Genomic DNA, 23,647 nt, shown 5'->3' on the forward strand with positions numbered 1-23,647 from the left:
TTGTTTGAAATATGGACAATTGGGACATGTAGAATTAGCAGAAGTGACAAAACTTGTGGATGGGCCCTTGTAAGGATGTAAGGAGGGCATATTAGGCCCTCTTAAAATTTTTTTTGTTTGTTTATATCATCTGAATTTCCTCTATTGGTTCCACTCTCAAAGAGCCATCCCATATCGCAGAATATTTTTAAAATGAAATGGAAGAGGAAAAAAAGAAAAACTGAACAAAACAGCAAAAATAAAATCTGACTACATGCTGTATTCCATTTTCCTACTCCCTCACTCTTGCAGGAATGAGAAGAAATGTAGTCTTTACCCTTAATAGGTCATTCATAATGGGATTAATCAAGTGCTCTACACAAGTGCCAATACCTCTGCCTGTTTTCTTGTCACAAAACCCCAATGTAGACATGGAAGAACAGTAAATGCTAGAAATTGGGCCTTGTAAGGGGCATGGTGAGGGGAGTAAGAATTTGGTAAGGAACCAGAATGCAGAAGGACAAGCGTAAAGAAAGGAATTGGCAAGGTGTAGTGATAGTAAGGAGAAATCACAGGATCCTGTTTATGACTGACTTTTGTAATGTCTCTGGGGTCTAATTTAGCTTTTATAATATGAGCAATACAATGTTCTCAACAATAGAGTGATTCAAGACAATTCCAAAAGACAAAAAATGCTAACCTTCAGAGCCTTCTGAGAAAGAACTATGGAGTCTGAATGCAGATTGAAGCATACTATTTTCACTTTTTTTTCCTCTTTTTGTGGCTTTTCCTTTTTGTCCTGCTGCCTTTACAACATGACTAATGTGCAACATGTAAACATATTTCCACATGTAAAACCTATATCAGATTGCCCTGTTGGGGAGGGGGAAATTTTTTTGAAATTCGAAATCTTATTAAAAAAAAAAAAAAGAGTTACGTTTAAGACTTTACATGTAAATGGAAAAAATAAAATAAATTACCATTTCCCCTCCCCAAAAAAGCAACTGGCCTACATAATTCTGTGACGTCCTTTCTCAATGTCCTATAAATAAGCCCGAATGATCAGAGATGAAAAGAAGTGAATTTACAGGGCAATATTTTCCCCCATTCTCTTCTGTACTAACAAAGCTTCAAATACAAGTTAGCTGTACTTCTCTTTGTAGCTTAGTTCAGTTTGCTTTCTCAGTAAGTCTGCAAATGACACATTGATTACTGCAGCGGCCCAATTACTAGCCCTAGAGGAAACATAGTAGGCTAATTTAGCTAGCTCTAGACACCAGTTGGATAAATTGGGAGGTATTGGGAGTGAGCCCAATAAGGTCACCAAACGAGGCAAATCATCAGAAATCCAATAGTAAAGTATTGAAACCTCTCTTACAAAGCAATCTAATTCAGGCAGTTAGAAAAAAAGTCATTCCAAAGCCCTCGTAAAACAATCCCCATGACCTCAAACTTGAACCGGTTGGGCAAAGGACAGACACTTACCTCTGCAGTTGTCACTGGACACCAGCCAGTCACAGCTTGGCTTTCTGGCTGTCGGTTTCCTCAGCACTGCCTCATGTCCCTAAAATTGCCTCGGCTCTTTAATCAAGCAGGAATCTCCTTCAGTTAAATACTCATTTAGACTTAGATCTCCTAGTGAGCCCAGAGACCTCCAAGACCACATGTTCTGTTTGGGAAGACACTTGGTGGTTTAAAGGGAATGATTTCTCCTTATCTCTTCCCTGGCTCTGGCAAGACGCCTCCACACATTCCCATCCCCATGTTTGTTTTCTTACAATAAACACTTCACTCCTCTTGGCTAATCTTTGCTACTCCCATGGTGCCTGGTTACTCAAAATTATTCATGGACCCAAACACAGTGATGGGGGAGGGGAAATAAATCTAAGTTGGCTTTAAGGGACAGGGGTTCTTGAGACAGACTCATGTTGGCTGGGTACAAACCAGATGAAGTACTTTAAGCCAAATACTAAAGATCATTAAAGTTTAGCAGAATCCCCAAGTCAGTTCTAAGGGTAGCTACAGTCCTCAGTCTGCAATCCTGGCCCAATAGATGAGGGCATAGCTTCTTCAGATCCCTACAGCAGCGGATCCATTAAGGTAGAATATCAAATTGCTGATCCACTGTTTATAGAGTGAACTTTTTTACTAAGTTTTTTTCCTAATAGATTTAGAAGAGCAATTTAGATATGGAAAACATGGAGAAGTTAAGTCTAGAAGTTGGGATGTTTTAATTAGTGGAATGTTACCCTCTCTCTTCCCCCCCTTCATGCTGCAAACAAAATTGGTGTTTTCTTTAATAATAATTGATGACTAGGAACTTTCTGTTTTGAGGGAAAGAAAATTTTATCTGGTCCATGGGGTAGAATAAATTCTAGCTATTAAGCTATCTTGCCCACTAGGGGAAATAGGAGACACATTTGACAATGGTTTTGTAGGCTGAAGGGGGCAATAAAGTAGTGATATTTAAACACTTCCCTGCTGGGAGCTTTATTCTTGCAGCTGGAATTTGATGCTTCCTTAAAAGCACGTCCTCCTGGGATCATAGATTAGAGCTGGAACATAGAGGCAACTAAATCCAATCCTCATTTTACGAATCTGGAAATTTATACAGATGAAGGTTAAGGATCTTCCCAAGCTCACAGATCTAGTAAAAGGCAGAATCGCAGATCTTGTGACTCCAAAAATCCAGCATTTCCCACTGTACTATGGGAAAGGCAAACATCACTCACCAGAACATAGCTGCATCATCCAACAGGATCAATAGGTACTTGCCTAGGGTTCTTCAAGGTTAACCATTAGGGTGAGTCTGGCTCTATTCCCTGTCATGTGAAAATTTTTCCCTTTTACAGTGTGGGAGTGAGATAACCAGAGCAGTGGTTCCCTCCTATACATCTGTTCTGCCCAGAACCCCAGTTCTAGACCCCGAATCAAACCAGGGAGAAAGGTGACTGATTAAAGAGAGACTTTTGGCAGGGCTCAGTACAATTCAACAAGGTTTTACTATGTACCCATGAGCTTAGATGCCAAATTAGCTACAGGACTTTATACTAAACTGAAGGCTATTGATACAAAGAAATTAAACAGTCCTTACCCTCAAGGAGCTTACATTCTACTAGAGGAAATGAGCATGTACATAAACCAGTCAATACTAAATACAGGCAAATCACTTCTTAAGCGCAGAGGGAAAAGCACCCACAACTAAGACTCAAAAGTTGGTGCTTGAAAGGAAATAGGGATCGTTTAAAATGTTGACTAGGAGGAGGGAGAGCATTCTAGGGTTCAAGGACAATTTGTGCAAATGCAGAGCCTAGAAAATTGGTTGTCATGTTTTAGGAAGTACACGTGGCAGGAATACATGAAGAGGAGCAATATGAACGTTTGGAAAGATTGATGGATTCATACTGTAGGAAGCTTTAAGTGCCATACTGGTCCAGGACAAGTCCCATTTGGTCATTGTCTGTGTTCTGATGAACTTAGATTGAATGTAAATAGCAATCATTTCTACTTTGGCCAAAAACCCTGAGAGTACCCCTCCCAGGCTTATTTATTTAGCTTTTTTTTTTTTTTTTTTTTTGGGGGGGGGAGGCTAGGTAAGAGAGGAAATTCTTTGCCTCAGTCACAAAAAAAAAAACAAAAAACCAAAAAGACACATTTTTAGGATCCAGATCCTCAAAGATCCAAAGCCCAGCAGAGGGCAGCATGACACCGATAGTACTGGCCCGGCTTGTAAGTAGTGCACATCTGTAAGTTATTAGAAACAGAAGTGGCCCGTCAGAGCAGATGGGACGTCAGACCTGGGGAAGGGGAGGGACGGCGGTAGCCCTCGGTATAGCCCCTCATTTTATGGATGTGCAAGAGGGAGCCCACAGAGAAACAAAGTGACATGCCCATGGTCCCACGGCTATAATCAGTGTCAAAGCCAGGGCTCCCCCGTGCCAAGGCATTTGGCTCTGGGCCCAGGGCTCCTTTCAGCACCATCTTTACTTCTCAGCAATGACTGGCTTTAATTTTCAACAGATGGAGGGAAGTTATGAAAGAACAAGAGTGAAACATCAGTCGTCTATGAAAAATGTGCATCTTTTTTTAAAGCTTCTTGGACATGATGGTGTTGTGTGATGGAAAAGGAACTGGGTTTCTGTCCTGATTCTTTCCTAATGACTAGCACTTATGTACTAGAGTTATTATTATATTGCCTTTATTATTCTCTTCAGTACAATTATTACATCTATCCTTATTATAATTATTACAAATACTATCTTAACAACTCTGAAAGATAGGTTGCTATTATTAGAATAGTTTTGTTTTTCTTTGCTGAGGTAATTGGGGTTAAGTGACTTGCCCAGGGTCACACAGCTGGAAGTATTAAATGTCTGAGGTCAAATTTGAACTCAGGTCCTCCTGACTTCAAGGCTGGTGCTCTATCCACTGCGCCACCTAGCTGCCCCTGGGTTGCTATTATTATAGCAGGTAGATATTAAATGACTTAATCACACAGCTAGGAAATATCTGAGGCTGGATTTGAATTCTGATCTTCCTGTCTCCAGGTCCGGCACTACATGTCTACACCATAGTCTCCCTCTGGGTCTCAGTTTGCACATCCATAAAACTGGGGGATGCAGATTTTATTTGTTGACCTCTCAGAGTTAACATTCCATGGACAAATCACATTCCTTCTATAAATATCATCTTTAAAATTTTTTGGGGGGGACTCATTTAAATTAATCTCTCTAAGCTGATATTTTATGAGTCAATGAAAAAAGATTCTGAAATGTTTAATTTGTCCCGTTAATGAACTCATAATTAAAGAAGAAAGAAAAAGTCTTTTTTCTGGAACAGTTAGGTGATGCAGTGCTTAGAGCTCAGGCCTGAAATCAGGAAGACTTATCTTCCTCAGTTCAAATCCAGCCTCAGATGCTTATTTGGATGATCCTGGGCCCTATTTGCCTCAGTTTCCCCATCTGTAAAATGAACTAGAGAAGAAAATGGCATTTCAGCATCTTTGAAGAAAACCCCAAATGGGATTATGAAGAGTCAGAAATGACTGAACAACAGTCTTTCTCAAATCAATAAATGATTATCATCAACTCAGAAGTGTCTTGTGTTCCTCCCTTGCTATTGCCAGGACTCTACTTACTGCTACAGAATATAGTGGAAATGCCTATTCTCTGGATTGCTTTGGCTACCCAGCATTTGACTAAGGAGTCAAACTTCTAATCCCTAATTAATTTCCAATGTGGACAGGATAAAGGAAATACCAGACCAGATGTTTACTTAGTGAAAAGAGAGTGGCTTCTATGGTTAAAATTTCATTAAACCAAAAGTGTCAAATCTCATCTCTGAGTGAGAATTCAAGATTAAAATAACATTGGGAAATATTGAACAACATAAATAAGAAGTACAAAAGAACATAGGCAATATTACTAAGTCACTGTGCAGCTTAATGTCTTTTCAACAGATGAATAGCCTCTACTTTCTATCTTGAGTTTGACACCACTGTGTCAAAATGTCAATGTTTTCAAGATGAATTGAGAAATATGGTCCAGAGTTGAAGACAAAGAATATATCTGAGGAGAGTAAATTTGAAATTTGAAGGGATTCTGGGGAAAAGCTCAGAATATAGTATCCTTAAAAACAGCATGAAAGAGATCAAGAAAAAAGACATCCACACGGTGAAGCAGAAGCAAGAGAGTTAAGAGACCTATTTCTGCCACTAATTAATTGTGTTACCTTGGATATGTCATTTTATTCAGGCTTTTAATTTCTTCAACAACCACAAAATACTTATTATTACCTATTATGCTTAATGGACACTGGTTACAGAAATTTTTAAAAACCGCATAGCCCATGAGAGGCTTGGACTCGATCAGGGAGGAGTTAGTTCTTTGCCTTTGTTTGGGTCATGTCTCTTTCTGGCAGTCAGATGAAGCCCATGGACCCCTCCTTAATATCATGACTGAAGAAAATGCTAAGTTTCAGTTGGGGATTGGCGAAATTAAAAATGCATTTTTCCCCCATCCAACTTTTCCCAAGTTCCTGGAATCACCCTCCTCCCTTCCCCTCCCAGTCCCTTGCATTAAATGATCAATCACTCAACCAGTATTTGTTAAGGGCTACATGATGCTTGATGCTTAGGATCCAAAGACAAAGCAGGAAACAGTTTCTGCCATCAAGGACCCTTATATTCCATTGGGGTTGGCAGTGGAAACAGCACAGAGATGATCTCTTACTTCCTTTTCAGCTCTGGCATTCTATGCTTTTAAAGGGACATTACTATGGAATGACCTATATAGTTTGTGGTGAAGCTCAGGTGAGTGGGGAAAGGAGAGAAGAAGAAGAGAGAATAATGCATCCAGCAAAAGAATGATTAAAAAGGTAACTGTACTTAGTTCTGGGAAGGGAGTGAGCAATGGGCAAAAGACAGATGCCACTGGCAACCATTCAGTTTCCATTTTGCTGCAACATCTGTTCCAACCCCACCCACACAAAAGAAAAGCATGGAGGCCAGATCACGTTCGGTCGGGACCCCAGCAAGGCATTCGCCCTGGTTACAACCTCTCAGTACCTTCAATCCCATCTCAGAAAGGGTCACGCAAATCCAATTTCTTTTTGGTTTTAATATTTAATCCCTGGAGACATTCCCCTCCTTTTCATCACCGAAGTACCAAACATGGAGGGGAAGAGGAGGATCTGAGTATTCGATTTCTCCTCCCTTACAGAAGCCAAGAATCAAAGCATTTTTACCAACAGGAGGACTGCACAGCCAATGGGGAGGGAGGAGTCATCAGAGCAAAACCATAAATGCTCAGTAATTTTTTCTTTAATATAAAAACGACCAACTCTAAGACATCCAGACTTCTTGACTCCATTGTTGGTTATACTCACACATAATTGGTTCCAAACAAACTTCCCTTCTGCCCTGGGAGGTATCAGGGCAGAATTCCTTCAAGTCAGACGATTCTTTCTAAAGTTCAGGTCACTTAAACTGGAAAAAGCATGGGGTGCCAAGGCCCTCCAGCATCGTCCATTCCTTCTCCTCCTCCTCCCTTCATATACCTCTTCTGGGCCCAGGTAAGTAGGTGGGTGGCAAGGCTGGCCTGGCTCCAGGCTTTACAAAGCATGGCATAACCTGGTGCCCCTTCTCACCTTGACAAAAGGCTTCTTGTCCAAGGCCACTTTAAAGGATTGTTCATCATTTCCTACTTAGGGAGCAGTAATACAGTCAAGCACTTGTCTACACTTGTCTTGGAAATTTTTTCCAAAAAAAAAAAAAAAAATCCCCCCAATCCCTCTTCAGAAGAATGACATCAGTCCACAGTACCGTTGTAGGATTTGTTGAGCTTGTTGAAGGTGAAATCCACAGTGTGGGTAGATATTGGCTTTCTATAGAGAGGGTTGGAAGCCTGGACAAGTGGAAATAAAAAGGAGAAGCATTAAGGAACTTCATCCAAATATAAAGCTCTAATAAACTCACGTTGAGAAGGGCTATTTTAATCTAACAATGCAGTGGAGAATTAATTATCCCTTACCATGCAATCAGCACTGGATATGATCTCTATCTTTCAAGAGTTGGAGGAGAGAGTTAATTTTTAGAGTTTAGGAGAGGAACTAAAACTGTGATTTCACTGCTTTAGTCTATATATTCCCTATTGAAAAAACTCCCTTTTTTGAAACTTAAAACCTCAGACAGATGCCTGGGGCACTGAGAATTTAAGTGACTTGCCCAAAGTCAGATCTGTCAGGGGTGGGGTACTTGAATTCAGATCTTCCTGGCTCCAAGGCTAGCATCCTATCCACTACATCATGCTGTCTCTCTCTGAAATGATGAATACACAAAAAACAATCAGAACTCAGTAAGAGATTACAAGTAATAATAACTAAGTTATTTATTTATTACTAAGTTAGTTATTATTACTAACATTTTCATAGCGCTTTTAAGGTTTACAAAGAATTAATTGCTACCCATGATTCCTTCTTTTAAAGAAAAAGAAACTGAATCTGAGAAGTGTTAAGTGACTTGCAAGGATCATGCAGCTATTAAGTAGATGAGATTGGAGTTGAATCCAGTTCTCCCACCATCCAATGATGGATTATCACAGTGCTTTTCCTATAGCTTGATAATCTTATTCCCTTACTTGTTACCCCTCTCATTCCTTTTTTATACAGTTCTTGAACTGCAACCTTTCCCTCTTTACCCCTGCCCAGACATATACACACAGACACACATATATATAAAGTATATATATATATATATATATATATATACACATACATACATATATATATATAATGTGTACATACATATATGTATATAAAGTATCTATATATATACCTTACCTTCCCCTTTAGTCTTTCTGAATCAATTATAGGGAATCAGCTGGCTTTTCTAGGTCTGACATCTGTAAGTATCCCCCATTTTTCCTCAAACACTACATGGATGCCTCTGCTCCACTGATTTCTCCCCAAATTTCATCCCATCCCACTCAGAGATATTTAAAATCCAGATCAGGATTCATCCATCTAGTATGATTCTTTCCTAATAATCTCCCACCTAATCTACCAATGCCTTGTTTGGGGTTTTTCAATACATGCCAGGGGAGAAGAGGGCTTTTGTACTTTTTAATTTTCAAACTTATGAATGCGCATTTATTTTTAATTTTTCAGGCTGTTTCATGTATGTCTATTTCATGTCTTTTGCTAAATAAAGGCAAGCACAGCTAGGTGGACAGGTGGATAGAGCACAGGGCTTAGAATCAAACAAACTCCATGAGTTCACATTCAGACTCGGATACTTCTGAATTGTGTGAACCCCAGGCAAGTCACTTCATCCTTTTTGCCTTAGTTCTGCCTCTGTAAAATGGGTGGCAAAAGGGAATGGCAAACCACTTCAGTATCTCTGCCAGGAAAATTCCAAATAGGGTTATAAAGAATCAGATGAGATTGAAACAACAACTAAATAGGGCAAATTCCTTAGGTAAAAACATAGTATTTCCCATTTCTGCTATGCTCTGCCAGCATAATAATACATAATATCAATAACACATAATGATAATATTAACAATAATAGCTAACATTTATATAGTGTTTTAGAGATTGTAAAGTACCATATATATGTATGTATACAAACATATAATTATATACACATGTGTAGATATATATATATATAAAATTTATATATTTAGCACTATGTATATGTATATATAACTCTATATATACAGAGAGAATATAATTTCATATGATCCTGACAAAAAACCTTTGAAATATTATCCCCATTTTCCAGATGAGGAAATTGAGGTTGAGAGAGTTGCCTAGAGTTACACAGCTAAGTGTATATCTAAGGCAAGATAAGGATATCTAAGCTCAAGGGTATTAAATGCCAAATCTAAGGTTCCATCCACCAACCACAAAAAACCCGTAGTCAAGGTTTGCCCTCTTGCTCAGATGCTCCATAATGTCAGCTTAGTGTGAGCTTTCCATTTCTTTTGTCACTGTGACAACTGCCTTCCATCTCAAACTGCCGGCACCCAGAGTTCTCCCTCATTCTCAGCTTACCATTTCGTATCGCGCTCTGGATCGTTCGCTCTGGAACTTTGCAAACTCTCTTCGGTCGTGAATGGTGACGAGCAGTTTCCAAATGGCAAGCAGGGCAATGCCAATGAGAAGAATGCTACCCACCACGGCCAACAGGATGGTCATAGCGCTGGGTGCAGATCCACATTCTGCAGAGGGAAAGAATGGGGGCTGTGTTAGGGACAGTGGGGGACAGGAGTCCTTGGAAAGAACGGGATTCACAGATGCTCCGATCACATTGTTGATCCAAGGCTTTGGGAGTCAAACTTAGTGAGCAAATGAACAATAGAGCGAAAACGGGGTCACCTAGCTGAGAATTTCTTCTGCTCTTAGCAGCTTTCACATACAAGCCCAGGACACACATTATCACAGATTAAAAGGACTTTTCCAAGATCACACAAAGGCCTAGGTAAAGTTCAGACCAGTAATCCAAGTTTTAGTGGACTACAATTTTATTACTTTCATTCTCCATCCCCATCTAACTCAAATCTGCCCAATCTAAACACGGTGTGATCTCGTCAAACTGAACATGTTTGAAGGACAGACTTTGTTGACTGGAGGGTCTATAACCACTTTTTTTGTAGTTTGGGTCACAGAGCCATCATTTGGAAGTTTTTATACTATGAGGATCTTGGGGACTTGTTGGCTAGATTTTTCTCTTAATAATTAAACTTTTTAAACTTTCATTTTACTTTTTCAAAATTAATAAGCATTTTCTCTTTCATCTACCCAAAATTTTTTTAAAAAAGAAAAAGACAAACCCTTGTAGTAAATGTGCAATCAAGCAAAACAAGTCCTTGCAAATTCCCACACATTTGTTTCTCAATCTGCATCTCAAGAACTTTACCTCACTGTCCTGAGATGTTTCATCATCAGTCTTCTGGAATTATTAATTTGCTCAGATTTATTTTTTAAATTAATTTTAATTTTTATTTTAATTTTGAATCTATCAAGCACCATTTAGAAGGAACATTTGCATAAACATACTGTGCATGGAGCTACTGGTCTCAATATATAATTTGCTGTGGAAATATGTGTAGAAGAATTGCACATATTTTTGTTTTTGTTTTTTGCTGAGGCAACTGGGTGTAAGTGACTTGCCCAGGATCACACAGTTAGGAAATGTTAAGTGTGTCTGAGACCAGATTTGAACTCAGATCCTCCCTGACTTCAGGGCCAGCATTCTATCCACTGCACCATCTAGCTGCCTCCAAGAATTGCACATGTTTAACTATATTGGTTTACTTGCTATCTAGGGGAAAGGGAGAAAAATTGGAACACAAGGTTTTGTAAGAATAAATGTTGAAAACTATCTTTGCATATATTTTTGAAAATAAAAAGCTATTATTTTAAACATATATGTATATGTAATTTACTTTTCTTCAAAGTATATGATAAAATTAACATAGTTTTTATAGCTGTCCTTGGAACTGTAAAACTGTTCAACTTTCAAAGGCAGAGAAGGAAAGCTCTAGAAAGCACAGTTGGCATTTCCCTTCCATGGTCACTCACAAAGGATTGGGGCCTATGGCTGCCTCCTTCAGCTCTTTCTGCAAGAGAGAATGTGTTCTATGCCTTAGCCTAAATTAGGAAAAGTTTCAGTGTCATAGATTAGCTGTAGCCAGTTTGCCATACTCTCCTATAGCCTGCTGACCTAAAAGCCCAAGTCTTGTTACTGAATGAAGTCCGTAAGGAGATAGCTTTCTTTCTTTTAAAACATTTTTTATTAATTTAATTTTAATTTTTATTATTTTTTATTAATTTTATTAATTTTTAATTGAAGTTTTTTATTTTCTAAACATATGCAAAGATGATTTTTTCAACAATGACCCTTGAAAAACCTTATATATCAATTTTTCCCCTCCTCTAGATGGCATGTGATCTAGTGTATGTCAAACATGGTAAAATATATATTAAATCCAATATGTATATACATATTTATATAATTATCTTGTTGCATAAGAAAAATCAGATCAAAAAGTAAAAAAAAAAAAAAAAGAGAGAGAGAGAAAAAATAAAATTCAAGCAAACCAAAATAAAGAGAGTAAAAATGCTGTTGTAATCCACCCTCAGGTCCCATAGTCCTCTCTCTGGGTGTAAATGACTCTCATTATCACAAGATCATTGAAACAGGCCTGAATCATCTCATTGTTGGAAAGAGTCATGTCCATCAGAATTGACCATCGTATAATCTTATTGTTGCCATGTACAACATTCTGGTTCTGCTCACTTCAATTAGCATCAGTTCATCTAAGTCTCCCCAGGCCTCTCTAAAATAATCCTGCTGGTCGTTTCTTATAGAACAATAATATTCCATAACATTCATATCTCACAACTTATTCAGCCATTCCCCAACTGATGGGCATCCATTCAGTTTCCAGTTTTTGGCTACTACAAAAAGGGCTGCCACAAACATTTTTGCACATGTGGGTCCCTTAAGGAGATAGCTTTCAAGAGGAATAGTGCTGAAAATCAGAATTCCTCAGAGACAATAGTCTATTGTTTCATTAGCCTTAAGAGAGGCACAAAGATCATGATTTGAACTAAATCTTGCTCTACAGAGGGATCAGAGAATGACCAACATTGTGGGAAGTTTAATGCAAGAATAATTATCCAAACTTGCCATGTCTTGGAATCCAGCCTGGGATGGAAGACACAATAGATTCATACTACCAGCTCACACTGTCCTAATCACTCTATGATCTACTCTTGCTAAACCCAACATAAAAGTATACATTTATTCAAAAGCAAATTAATATGTTTTTTGCTACAGGAAATGTTGATTTTTTTTTTTATATTGCTACTTTCATCTCTAACTAAAGATTCCTTTTCTACAACACCTCCTCTACTTCTTGGCAGAGGTGTGGGACTATGGATGTGGAATACCACATATAATATTGAGACTTTTTTCTCTAATATGTTGTTTCATTTTGCTGAACTTCCTTTTTTTCTATTTTACGACTCTATGCCAATGAGAAGCAGAATACAGTAGGTAAATGGGTACCCGTGATTTCATTAGTATAGGGAATTCCCAGATAAGAAAACTCAATGTTAACATCAGCAGCAGCTTTTTTTGGAGAGCTGAGAAGTCAGGAGATTTGTCCAGAATCATTTAGCAAGGATGTCTAGCAGGTAGGAATTGACCCCAGTCCTTTTTTGGTTCCAAGACTGGCTCTGTATCTACTATGCTATGTTGCTACTCAAACAACAAACCACTCACAAACCAAAAGGTGTCAATAAAATTTCTTTTTAAAAATTAAGAGGTCCTATTTCTTTCCTTGAAATCTCCATTCACAAGTGACCTCTCTATATCCAAGGGGTAGTCATTAATCAATGATGTTCACTGACAGCCTTATTCTTCTTTGATTCTTTCTTCCTCATATTTCAGGGACTCTGGGTGGGTAGAAGAAGAAAAAGGGTAGAAAGGAAGCATAGTTAGTTCAGAGTGGGCTAAAGCCTGTTTGTAAATGGGATCCCAGCTGTTTACTGCTTCCATGTCCCTTGAGTTCAACATTGGTCCCTTGGTGCATTAGATCAGGATTCTGAGACTACCCTATAAGCAGCCAGAGGCTTGGTGGGACACCTGTGGCTCTTCTGCATTAAGAGACCAGGGAACTCACCCAGTCTGAAGAGGTACCCACCTGGCTCTTTGAGGACCATGAGCTTGGACTTGCCACTGGGTAGCTCTGAGTAAGTGAACATCATGACACAGTCCTTGGCAGTTTTGTAGAAACACAGGACAGCTTCCTGGTCATCTTTTGCTGTAAGAAAGCCAAAAAGTTAGGAGAAGGAGGACTATTCCTGAACTATGCCAGTTCTATAACTATAACTGAGGGGTCTGGCTAACCTGAACACTGGAACATCCTAGAGATGGAGACAGACAGCTGGGAGATTGAAAGGAGGAGAGATGGAGGAGGAGAAGGAGGAGAAGCAGGAAGAAGAGGAAGAGGAGGAAAGGGGAGGGGGGAGGCTGAGTTCTGAACAGATTATTTTTGGTCTCTATCATCCAAAACTTTGGCTAAGGCTCTGGATTTCTCATTCCTCTAGGGACTATGAATTCCTTTCCGTTTCAGGGGTTTCCTGTGGGGACACATGGAAAAAATTAGGTAACCTTTAAGCATCTGAGAAGTTTGTTAGTGATGTTGATATAGAAGAAATGATTAACACTCAAGGGGGGAAGGGAAGGATTACAGATGGAAACCAAAAGGGAAGAAGAAAGTGCCCTGGAATCTTTAATAAAGATGTATTGAGGAAAAGGAGTCTGTAAATATACTTTATTCCTTCAGGTCCCTTGCAAGAAGGTAGCCTTAAGTACAAGGGGTTTAGTTACTGATAGATAAGCTAGAATGGAAACTAAGCATCTGAATTCTAATATTAGTTTTGATTTCACTAGTTTTTGGTCCTAGATAAGTCCTTCTGCCTATCTGGGTCCAAGTTTCTCTCTCTTTTTTTTTCAGTATGTTAAATCCCATATATGTATACATATTTATATAATTTTCTTGCTGCACAAGAAAAATCAGATCAAAAAGGGAAAAAAATGAAAAAGAAAACAAAATGCAAGCAAATAACAACAAAAAGAATGAAAATGCTATGTTGTGATCCACACTCAGTTGGGACCAAGTTTCTCATCCATAAAATGAAGGGATCAGACAAAGTGACCTTTAAAGTCCTCAAGACTGACTGAACCAAGATGTTCATCAGCCCTACTCAACTGACTGCTAGATAAAATCTGTCCTTGGGAACATAAAGGCATTAAAATATTTGGGTTATTTTTTTCCCATTAATATCAACGAAGCAGGGATACACACTGACCCCAGCTGCTAACCTCAAAAGGCAGATGTCAGGATGTTGGCCGATGAATGCTTCAATGGCTACTATTTAGGTCATTCCAGCTGAGTAGCTAAGCTGAGAGATACACAACCTTCCTTCTTAGTAGCATGATTTTCAGGGAGTGAGGATAAAAAGATTAGTCTGGTCTATGTTTGGAAAGCTCTCCCTACTCCCCTCCTCCCTCTCATTTAACTGCTGACCTAAGGGTGTGTTATCAGAATCTGACTATTGCATTCTGCAGCTGAATTAGGAAATCGTTGGAATGTTATTTTCAGGAAGGAAAGGAACTAGGGGAAGTGAGAGGTGAAAATGAAGGTACAGATAGGAAGTTACAGACTATAACTTTAAATAGACCAAAAAAAAAAAGGACAAATTAAAAAAAAAAAAAAAACTTGTTGAAAGGAATACTGCTCAGTTCTTGCCTCACTGTTTAGAGAAGCTTGGACTTGGGGCCAGATAGATTAGTTGGCTGTCAAAGTAGAAGGCCTGGACCATTTCAGCTTATATGTAAAAAAAAAAAAAAGAAAAGAAAAGAAAAGAAAAGAAAAGAAAAAAAAAAAAAAAAACACGAACATTTTGCTTTAAAAAGTCTCTCTCAGTATCCAAACCTTTTGTGATTGAAGCTGTTTACATCTGCACTAAGGGAATAAAAAACTAAAGAATTGAAGAATAAGAAAGAGTATAGTGTAAATTAGTAAATTTGTGTTTTCATAAGGAAACAACTATCAACTTTCAAAGACTCAGGAGAATAACAGAGTAAACCACCATAAACTCAGACATAATTTGAGAAAAACAGTTAATGAGTCACAGGAAAATTCCCAGCGTTTGGAGACTAAGTTAGTCCAATTCCATCATTTTTGCAAAAGAAAATGGCTCCTAGTATATGGCAGGGTCTCCCTTCTACCTTCTTTTCCAATCACATGTGATTTACCTTATATCTTCTACACTCCTTCCATGCAGGTCATTCCTAGTAATAGGCTGCATGCAGCCTATTTCCACTTCCCATGTCCCCTTCTATTGTCCTTTATATCATTTGCAACTTCATGAGATCATGGGATTCTGAGATTTGCAGCCATACACCATCAAATAGAAATTAAAAATCGTGGCTTTGGCAGCAGCAAATAGCTTTGGATGACTGAATAAACTAGGCAGTTTCTCAAATGTAATCTGGACTTTTCACATCCTCTTAATCAATTCTGGGTTCTATTTACTGTTTGTCATGTCCTATCCTGATTACATACTGAGAAACTAATTCAGTGGTCTGCTATCAAACCGCATAGATAAGAACAATTCATTCTTTCTATCTACTTTGTGTTTCTAATACATATGGCTAGGGTAATCTCTTGGTGTCCTATTGAATATACAAAATATTAAAAAGATATTAGTGCTGAAATAGCTTAAATCAAGAAGAGATTATTACAAGCTTTAATAGATTAAAACAAGAAAAGATTTTTTTATGAACTAGGACAGCTTAAAATTGTTTTAAAGACTTTGGGAATGTACTGAATTTATTTATTTATAATAAAAATAATAGTTAATAATTATGTAATACTTTTTCTAAGCACTTTGCACATGTGTTCTCATTTAAAATTAACTCTGTGAAGTGGGTTCTAATATTATCCTCATTTTCAGATGAGGAGACTGAGTCTGAAGGCCATTAAATGACGTGTATGATTTTTAAGTATCTAAAGGAGGATCTGAGGTCAGTGCTTCCTGACTCCCAGGTCTAGCACTTTATCTACTGTATTGCTGATGTCCCTATGATATCTAAGGTAATCCTGAATTTTTGAAAGCAATGTAGTGGAAAAATTGTGTGTATCATCCAAAGATCAGCCTAAGTAACTGGATTAAATATTTCTATTACTGGCACCTAATCAAGTGTCTGACCCATAGTGAAGTCTCCTTAAACATTTGATTTGATTGATTCATCATCGGTATTATCTATTAAGGTCTATAGGGTAACTATCAGTAGTGGGAAGTTTCACTTACATTCAAGAAATTGCTAACACTTTTTAACAAAATAGCATAACTATTAACGTCCTATATTCTGAATTCTGGATTTAATTTTATTAAGAAATATTTCATCTACTATTCAATTCTTTATTCAGTTGACTGCCCATCTTTTATGCTTATGTAAGACAGACAGATAGATACATACATACACCCCAATTAACTCAATGGGTCACCCCTCAAAATGCAAATACTAGAGGCTGAATCTGCTATCTCATCTAGGCTTAAGAACAGTGACTACTCCAAGGCTGAATCCAATAGTGATCTGCCCAGAAGTTTTGTTCCATTTTTTTTTTCCAGTGTGAGCCGGTTCATACCTCCTTAGGCAGTCTGGTGGCCCCTCACTTCTAAGGACTCTTCATGTATGAGCGGGACTCAATGAGGACACCCAATTGGCTTTAGATTCCCTGCTGAATTATTCAGAACTCCTAAAGAAATGCACCAGCCTCAGTCTCCCCAAGAGCAGGGATTATAGCCATATGTCACCATTCAGTAATGAATAATGAACCCTAATCCTGATAATCTTATTTTTTTTACATCTAAAGTGTGAAGAAATGCTTAGGGAACTAGTATGAACCAGCATACAGACATTTCATTTCTAAAATATTTGAACTAGACTAAAACTGTCATATCACAATTTGTTTTATCTCAACCTGAATTGGACTGGTGTTCCAGTATAAAGTTCTGGTCTCTAGCAAGAAGGGTTTTTTGGTTTTTTTTTTTTTTTTTTTTTCAGAGCTTGAGGGACAGAGAATAATGAGATTAAAAGCTCTTATCTTTTTCCCTTACTGGAAAATAAATTAGCTTTCTGTATAGCACTATCAGTGATCCTGAGCAAGTCACTTACCCTGGTTTGCCTCAATTTCCTCTTCTATAAAATGAATTGGAGGAGGAAATGGAAAACCACTCCAGTATCTTTTCTCAGAAAATCCCAAATAGGGTAAAGGGTCACAAAGAGTTGGACACCATTGAAAATCAGTACATATGTAGGAAACCTTTATCCATCTCCCCTAGAGTAGCATGATAATATGGGGAGAAGGAATGAGTTGAGAGCAACCCCAAAAATATCTTCTATGACAATGTAATGGATAATAAGAATGATGATAACTAGCATTTTTTTTTATTTAATTTTTATTTAATAATTACTTTATATTGACACTCGTTTCTGTTCCGATTTTTTTTTCCTTCCCTCCCTCCCTCCCTCCGCCCCCTCCCCTAGATGGCAAGCAGTCCTTTATATGTTGGATATGTTGCAGTATATCCTAGATACAATATATATGTGCAGAACCGAACAGTTCTCTTGTTGCACAGGGAGAATTGGATTCAGAAGGTAAAAATAACCCGGGAAGAAACACAAAAATGCAGATAGTTCACATTCGTTTCCCAGTGTTCTTTCTTTGGGTGTAGCTGCTTTTGTCCGTCATTTATCAATTGAAACTCAGGTCTCTTTGTCAAAGAAATCCACTTCCATCAAAATATGTCCTCATACAATATCGGTAACTAGCATTTATTAAGTACCTACCAAATTCCTGGCCCTGAGCTAAGACTTTTTCTTATTTTCTCATTTGGTCTTTACAATAACCCTGGGAGGTAAATACTATTGTTATCTCCATTTTACAAACAAGGAAGCTTGATTAGGATGAGGTCACTTGTCCAATGGACAGCCTGCAAGTATTTAAAACTGAATTTAAACTAGGTCTTTCTTGACTCCAAGACTAAGTGCTAATGAAAATGAAAGAGGTACCCAGGAGAGCCCAGGTATTCAGATAGGAAGAGAGAACAGTGAACAAAAAATGAGGGAGTATGAAATTTCCAGAGAAAGAGCAGACAAGGTTAAACTTGTAGTCCCAACAATGAGCTGACTATCCTGCTGTTGCACCTAACTATGTTAGATGCTACCTACCTAGACAGTAAATAGCTTAAGCAAAACATTGCTAAACTGGGGGTGGGGGTGAGGAGAAGGACAGAAATAGAATTTGGAATTAAATAAAAATGTCTTGGCTAACCAGGGAGAGAAGGACCTGATTGGGAAGAGGCAGAAGCTGATGGACTGAGGCTTAAATAATTAGGGTACTTTATAAATTGGTATCTATTTTATTCATAAGTAAATGCTTAATGTCTAGATCAGAGTTACCCAGAGCTAGAGCTAATAGAGACCTCAGAGACGATCTAGTCTAGTCGCCATCATTTTACAGAGGAGAAAATTGAAATCCAAGGATTTATCTAAAGTCATAAAGATTTTACATGTCAGAGACAGGAGAGTATTGTATGCATGTAGACATTTAGACATGATAATCTATCAGAATCTAAAATTATAGAATAATAACAAGAGATTACCTTGTTTCTTTTTATAGCTGACGAAATGGGATCAGAGGAAATGTGATTTATAAAGTAAATTAGTGACTGTTATTGTTGTCTGTCCTTTGTCTTGAAGAGAACCATAATATCAGGCAGGTGATACTATGACATGCAAGGGAACTGCATTGAAGGGAGGGAGGGAGAGCTGGGCAAGGTCACCTGCCTCACTTTTCCCTCCAGACCCATCTGGGTCTGTGGTCAGACAGAGATTTGGACATTTGGCGATGGCCCTGGATGCAATGGGAGACCTTAGGCTTTTTAAGCTAAGATCTTTCAAGAAGTCTTAGTCTGACTGAGGCCATACCAATTTAGTGATTAAGGATAAGTAGTAATTGAGGCAAAGAATCTCTGCTTTCCCCTAGTCAAAAAAACCAAATAAATAGATAAATCTGGGAGGGTAAGACCTTCAGAATTAGTGGCAGATCTAAGGTGAAAATCCAAGTTTCCTGAATAGCAAAGGAATTCTTAGGGATTTCATTCCATGTTCTTCCAGAGACTTCCCTTCCTTATTCAAAATTGAGAATTCCCCCTTTCCTCATGGATGAACTCCAAACATCTCAGCTGAGATCCCAAAATGGAAGGTATCCAAAGTGATGAACTTATAAGCAATCTGCATCCCCATCCCCACTCCCCAACAACAAACCTCCCGCCCCCCCCCAAAATAATCCCCATAGTATCCATCTCCTGCCATCCCTCAGCTATACTTACGGATTGAATCCACGCGTGTGATGACTTCATCCCTGCAATGCTTTTGGCACGTCTGGTTGTCAGCCAGTCTCCCTGAGTTAAATAACATACACTCCACACAATCTCTTTGAAGATAAAAAAAAAAAAAAAAAAAAAAGGAAGGGAGGAAGAACATGAAATACCATGCAATCATGCTCTACAAGTATCTATTTTAATGTTGATGTAAAACTTCCAAACTTCAGCTCTATGAAGGTCCTGGCTACACCCCCTCCCCTTTCCCCCTTCACAAGCAGCCTCTGTGGAAGGCTGTGAAATGTAAAAACATTTTTTTTTTTTAAAATGCTGGTGTGCAAGGAATGGACATAGAGAAGAGCATCTGTATGAATTTTATCTACATGTTTGGTTAACTTGCTGACTTTAGGATCAAGGATTTAGAATGAAAAAATATCAGAAACTATACCAGCTAAGCTTTTTATTTTTATTTTTTATTTTTATATTTTACAAGAAAGGACTCAGGAAGGTTTATTGATTCAATGTCACTGAGTCAGGATTTGAATTCAGGGTCTCTGACTCTGGCATCAAGTCTTTCAAAATAGAACTACTAAGATTTAAGCCACCAAAAATTGATATCATGAATCCTGACTGGAATTATTAGGCAGCTGTGTGGTACTGTGGATAGAACCATGGATGGAGCTGGGAACTTGAGGTCAGGAAGATATGAGTTCAAATTTTGCCTCATGTTTATTAGCTGAGTAATTTTTGTCTGCCTCATTTTCCTTATCTCTATAAAATTAGGTTAATTAATGCAACTACTTTCCAGGGTTGTGAGGACTGAATGAAATCACACTTGTAAAGCACTTTGCAAACCTTAAAAATGCTCTAAAATTGGAAACTATTATTATTATTATTATTAATTATTATTTCCTTGGAGAACATAGTTGCACTGAGGCTCAAAACAATATGCTCCTTCATTCTAATTTCTATTGCTTTATCCCACTTTCCCAACAAGTGTCCTTTGTTCTCCCACTGCTGCTTAGCTGCACAGCACCTCCCACCATGGAGACTCTGGGTCTGACCCTCCATCATAGCACCTTGTGTTCAAGACTCTACCCATCATCCTCATTCTGTCCTGTTCATACCAATCCTTCCCTTCACTAGATGCAAGCCAACAGGGGAGCAGGTTTTCATAGCCCTTAATAGGCTCTCTTTTGGAGGTCACAGAAATGTCCCTTCTAGAGACAATCTCTTAAACCAAAAGTTGAATGTTAGAGTTATGTCAGGCACCATATTTTTGGCTATGTAGGAATTTGTATTTCCCTTCACATCAACCATTTATATTACTAACTACTCTTCCCACACATAGAACTGGCATCTGTCCTTCCAAAGCAGACTAAATGCTGACTCAAAGTACTTTGTGTTCTGAACTCATAAAAGCCTGAATTATAAAATATTTTAAAAGAAATACACTTTTCATTTCTCTAAAGTATGTGCAGAAACTCAACAACAACAACAACAACAAATTAACAAATAATTGCTATTAGAGATTCTTCCAGAATTGGTTTAGGAAATAAAGAAAACATTTATAATTAGAATATTTTTGTATCTTGATAAAATGGCTTTATAGACTCATATATTAGTAGAATTAAATGGAATTACTTAATCCAAATACCTCATTTTACAAATAAAGAAACTGAGACCTAGAGAGTTTTAATGGCTTTTCTAGTCACTGAATTATTTAGAAGCAAGATCAGAACCCCAAAATCCAGTTGTTCAATGGACCCTTCTGATTCTTTTATGGTCTGAAGAGCCATCCTTAGCCTGGTCTGGCAAGTCACTTAATCTTTTAAGGCTCTTGGCAATTCTGGAAGACTCTTTAATTGCAGGGTCCATGCCCTAGATGCATTGATAGAGGGAAATGGCTCATTTAAGTGTTTCCCATGCTAATGAAATCAAGTCCCTAGACCTTTACCATCTTTCTCAATCTTTTTCTTGCATTGAGCAGTTTTTATCACCTCATCTTCTGAATACTGGCTTCTCTGATTTTTTGGGACACTATTTTCTACTGGTCTCCTACTATAATGCCCCCAAATTGTAGGTGTTTCCTAAGACTCTGACCTCAGATCTCCTCTTTGTTTGTCCCTATATATTCTCAGAATCTCTATTTTTTTTAGAGTTGGAGCTGAAATGGACTGAAAACACCATATAGTCTAACTCCCCTCATGTAAAAGACGAGGAATAAGGCCATGGAAGTTGTCTCATACAATGATCCAATCAGCTATCATGAACTTAATTATTATCTCTATGCAGCTGAGACTCATAATTTATATTGTCTAGGTCTTACCTGGATCTTTAGATCTATATCACACCAATTCACACCAATTGTCTATGGAACATTTAAAAAGCATTCCAGCTCTAAATATATTTCAAACTCAACATCCACAAAATCACAACTCATTATGAATAATCTTTCACCCCAAACCTACCCTTCTTCCAAATGTCTCTATTTTTGTCAAGGGCATTACCATTCTTTCAGTCTTCCAAGATTGTATGTAGCTTTGGCATTTCCCTTGACTCCTCACTCTTAGTCATCCCACATATCCAATTAGTTGCCAAATTTCACTTTTTCTATTTCTAAAACATCCCCCTTTTTAAATAATAGCTTTTTATTTGTCTAAATAAAAGATAGTTTTCAACCTTTGCAAAACGTTGTTTTCCAAAATTTTCTCCCTGCCTTTGTGCCCCCTTCCCTAAGCAGCAAGCAATCCAGAAAAAGGTTAAACATGTGCAATTCTTCTAAACATATTTTCATATTCATCATGCAGTGGAAGAAAATCAGATCAAAAGGGAAAGGGAAAAAAAAAAAACAGGCAAACAAAAACCACAGGTGGAAATACAATGCCTTGTTCCACATATAGTTCTTTCTCTGAATGCAAATGACTTTTTCCATCATAAGTCTATTGGAATTGACTTTGAATTACCTCATAGTCAAAAAAAGCCAAGATCATCACAATTGATCATCTCCCATAATATTGTTGTAAAATCCTCTTACATCTGACCCTATCTCTTTATTCACATGACTAACACTTTATAGCATATTTGTTCATAGCCTAGATTATTGCAACAGTCTTAAATGGTATCCCTACCTCTGTCATTCCAATCCATATTCTACACTGCTGGCAAAAGGGTTTTTTTGTGAGCTTAAAATCTGACCTTGCCATAATAAATTCCATTGGATCCCCAATGCTCTGAAGACAAAGTTTTAGTTTTAAAATTCTTTAGTTATCTTTCCAGGCTCACTGGATATTACTGCCCTTCTCATATTTTCAGTCTAGCCAAACAAGTCTTCTCTCTGTTCCTCACACAAGAGCTCCATCTCCCATCTCTGCATGTTTACCCTAGTTGTCTCCCATGCTTGGAATATACTCCCTCCATATCTCAGCTTCAGAGAATCTCACTTTTCTGTCAACTCAGTTCAAAAACTTTTTATATGAAATGTTTTTTTATCTCCCCAAGTAATTGATTCTCTAATGCTAGAGAAATTGAGGCAAGATAGAGATTAAAGAGTATATAATATTTTATTTGAAAGGGAGAGATTTACTGGAACCAAATGAATCCATGGTTTGGTCCTAGGGCTGAATGAGACTATCAGCTCCAAGAATCCAGCAAACAATGTGAGTTCTCAATGACATATATATACACATGGCTCAGATACAGGGGGTAGACCAAGGCGGGAGCGGAGTCAGGGTGCTGAGAGTGGGAACGGGACTCTGACAGGATGGGGCGAGCTACCAGAGATGGGGATGATTTCAAAAAAGCCTGGAAAGACTTATATGAACTGATGCTGAGTGAAATGAGCAGGACCAGGAGATCATTATATACTTCAACAACAATACTATATGATGATCAATTTATACATGGCCATAGCAAGATTATATGATATCATTATATGATATATTTGACCCAGGTTTTACCATCTTAAATCACATCATCTTGAGTGTTGATTTTATTATAAATGTTAGCTATTATTATTGCTTTTGTCATCATTAATAATTAATAATAATAATATTTTCCTATTGTATCTTATGGTTACAAAGCACTTTGCATGTTCTCTCATATGATACTTGCCATATAAGGATGGGGATGGGGGGAAGAGAGGGAGAAAAAAATTTGTAACACAAGATTTTGCAAAGGTGAATGTTGAAAACTATGCATT

General features: G+C 37.9%; 1 protein-coding gene across 1 annotated transcript in view; it reads right to left on the reverse strand.

Annotated features, from left to right (window-relative positions):
• Positions 1 to 6,581: 6,581 nt before the first annotated feature.
• ITGB5 (integrin subunit beta 5) overlaps positions 6,582 to 23,647 on the reverse strand; it is a 211,419-nt gene continuing 194,353 nt past the window's right edge. Inside the window, exons 12-15 of the mRNA XM_051985464.1 lie at positions 19,456 to 19,559; positions 13,191 to 13,310; positions 9,532 to 9,698; positions 6,582 to 7,382 (exon numbers count right to left, since the gene is read on the reverse strand). Of these exons, the coding sequence (XP_051841424.1) occupies positions 7,287 to 7,382; positions 9,532 to 9,698; positions 13,191 to 13,310; positions 19,456 to 19,559 (487 nt within the window). The 3' untranslated portion in view covers positions 6,582 to 7,286. The remainder of the gene's footprint in view (positions 7,383 to 9,531; positions 9,699 to 13,190; positions 13,311 to 19,455; positions 19,560 to 23,647) is intronic.

This window comes from Antechinus flavipes, chromosome 3 (assembly GCF_016432865.1).
Source record: "Antechinus flavipes isolate AdamAnt ecotype Samford, QLD, Australia chromosome 3, AdamAnt_v2, whole genome shotgun sequence".
Lineage (NCBI taxonomy): Eukaryota > Metazoa > Chordata > Mammalia > Dasyuromorphia > Dasyuridae > Antechinus > Antechinus flavipes.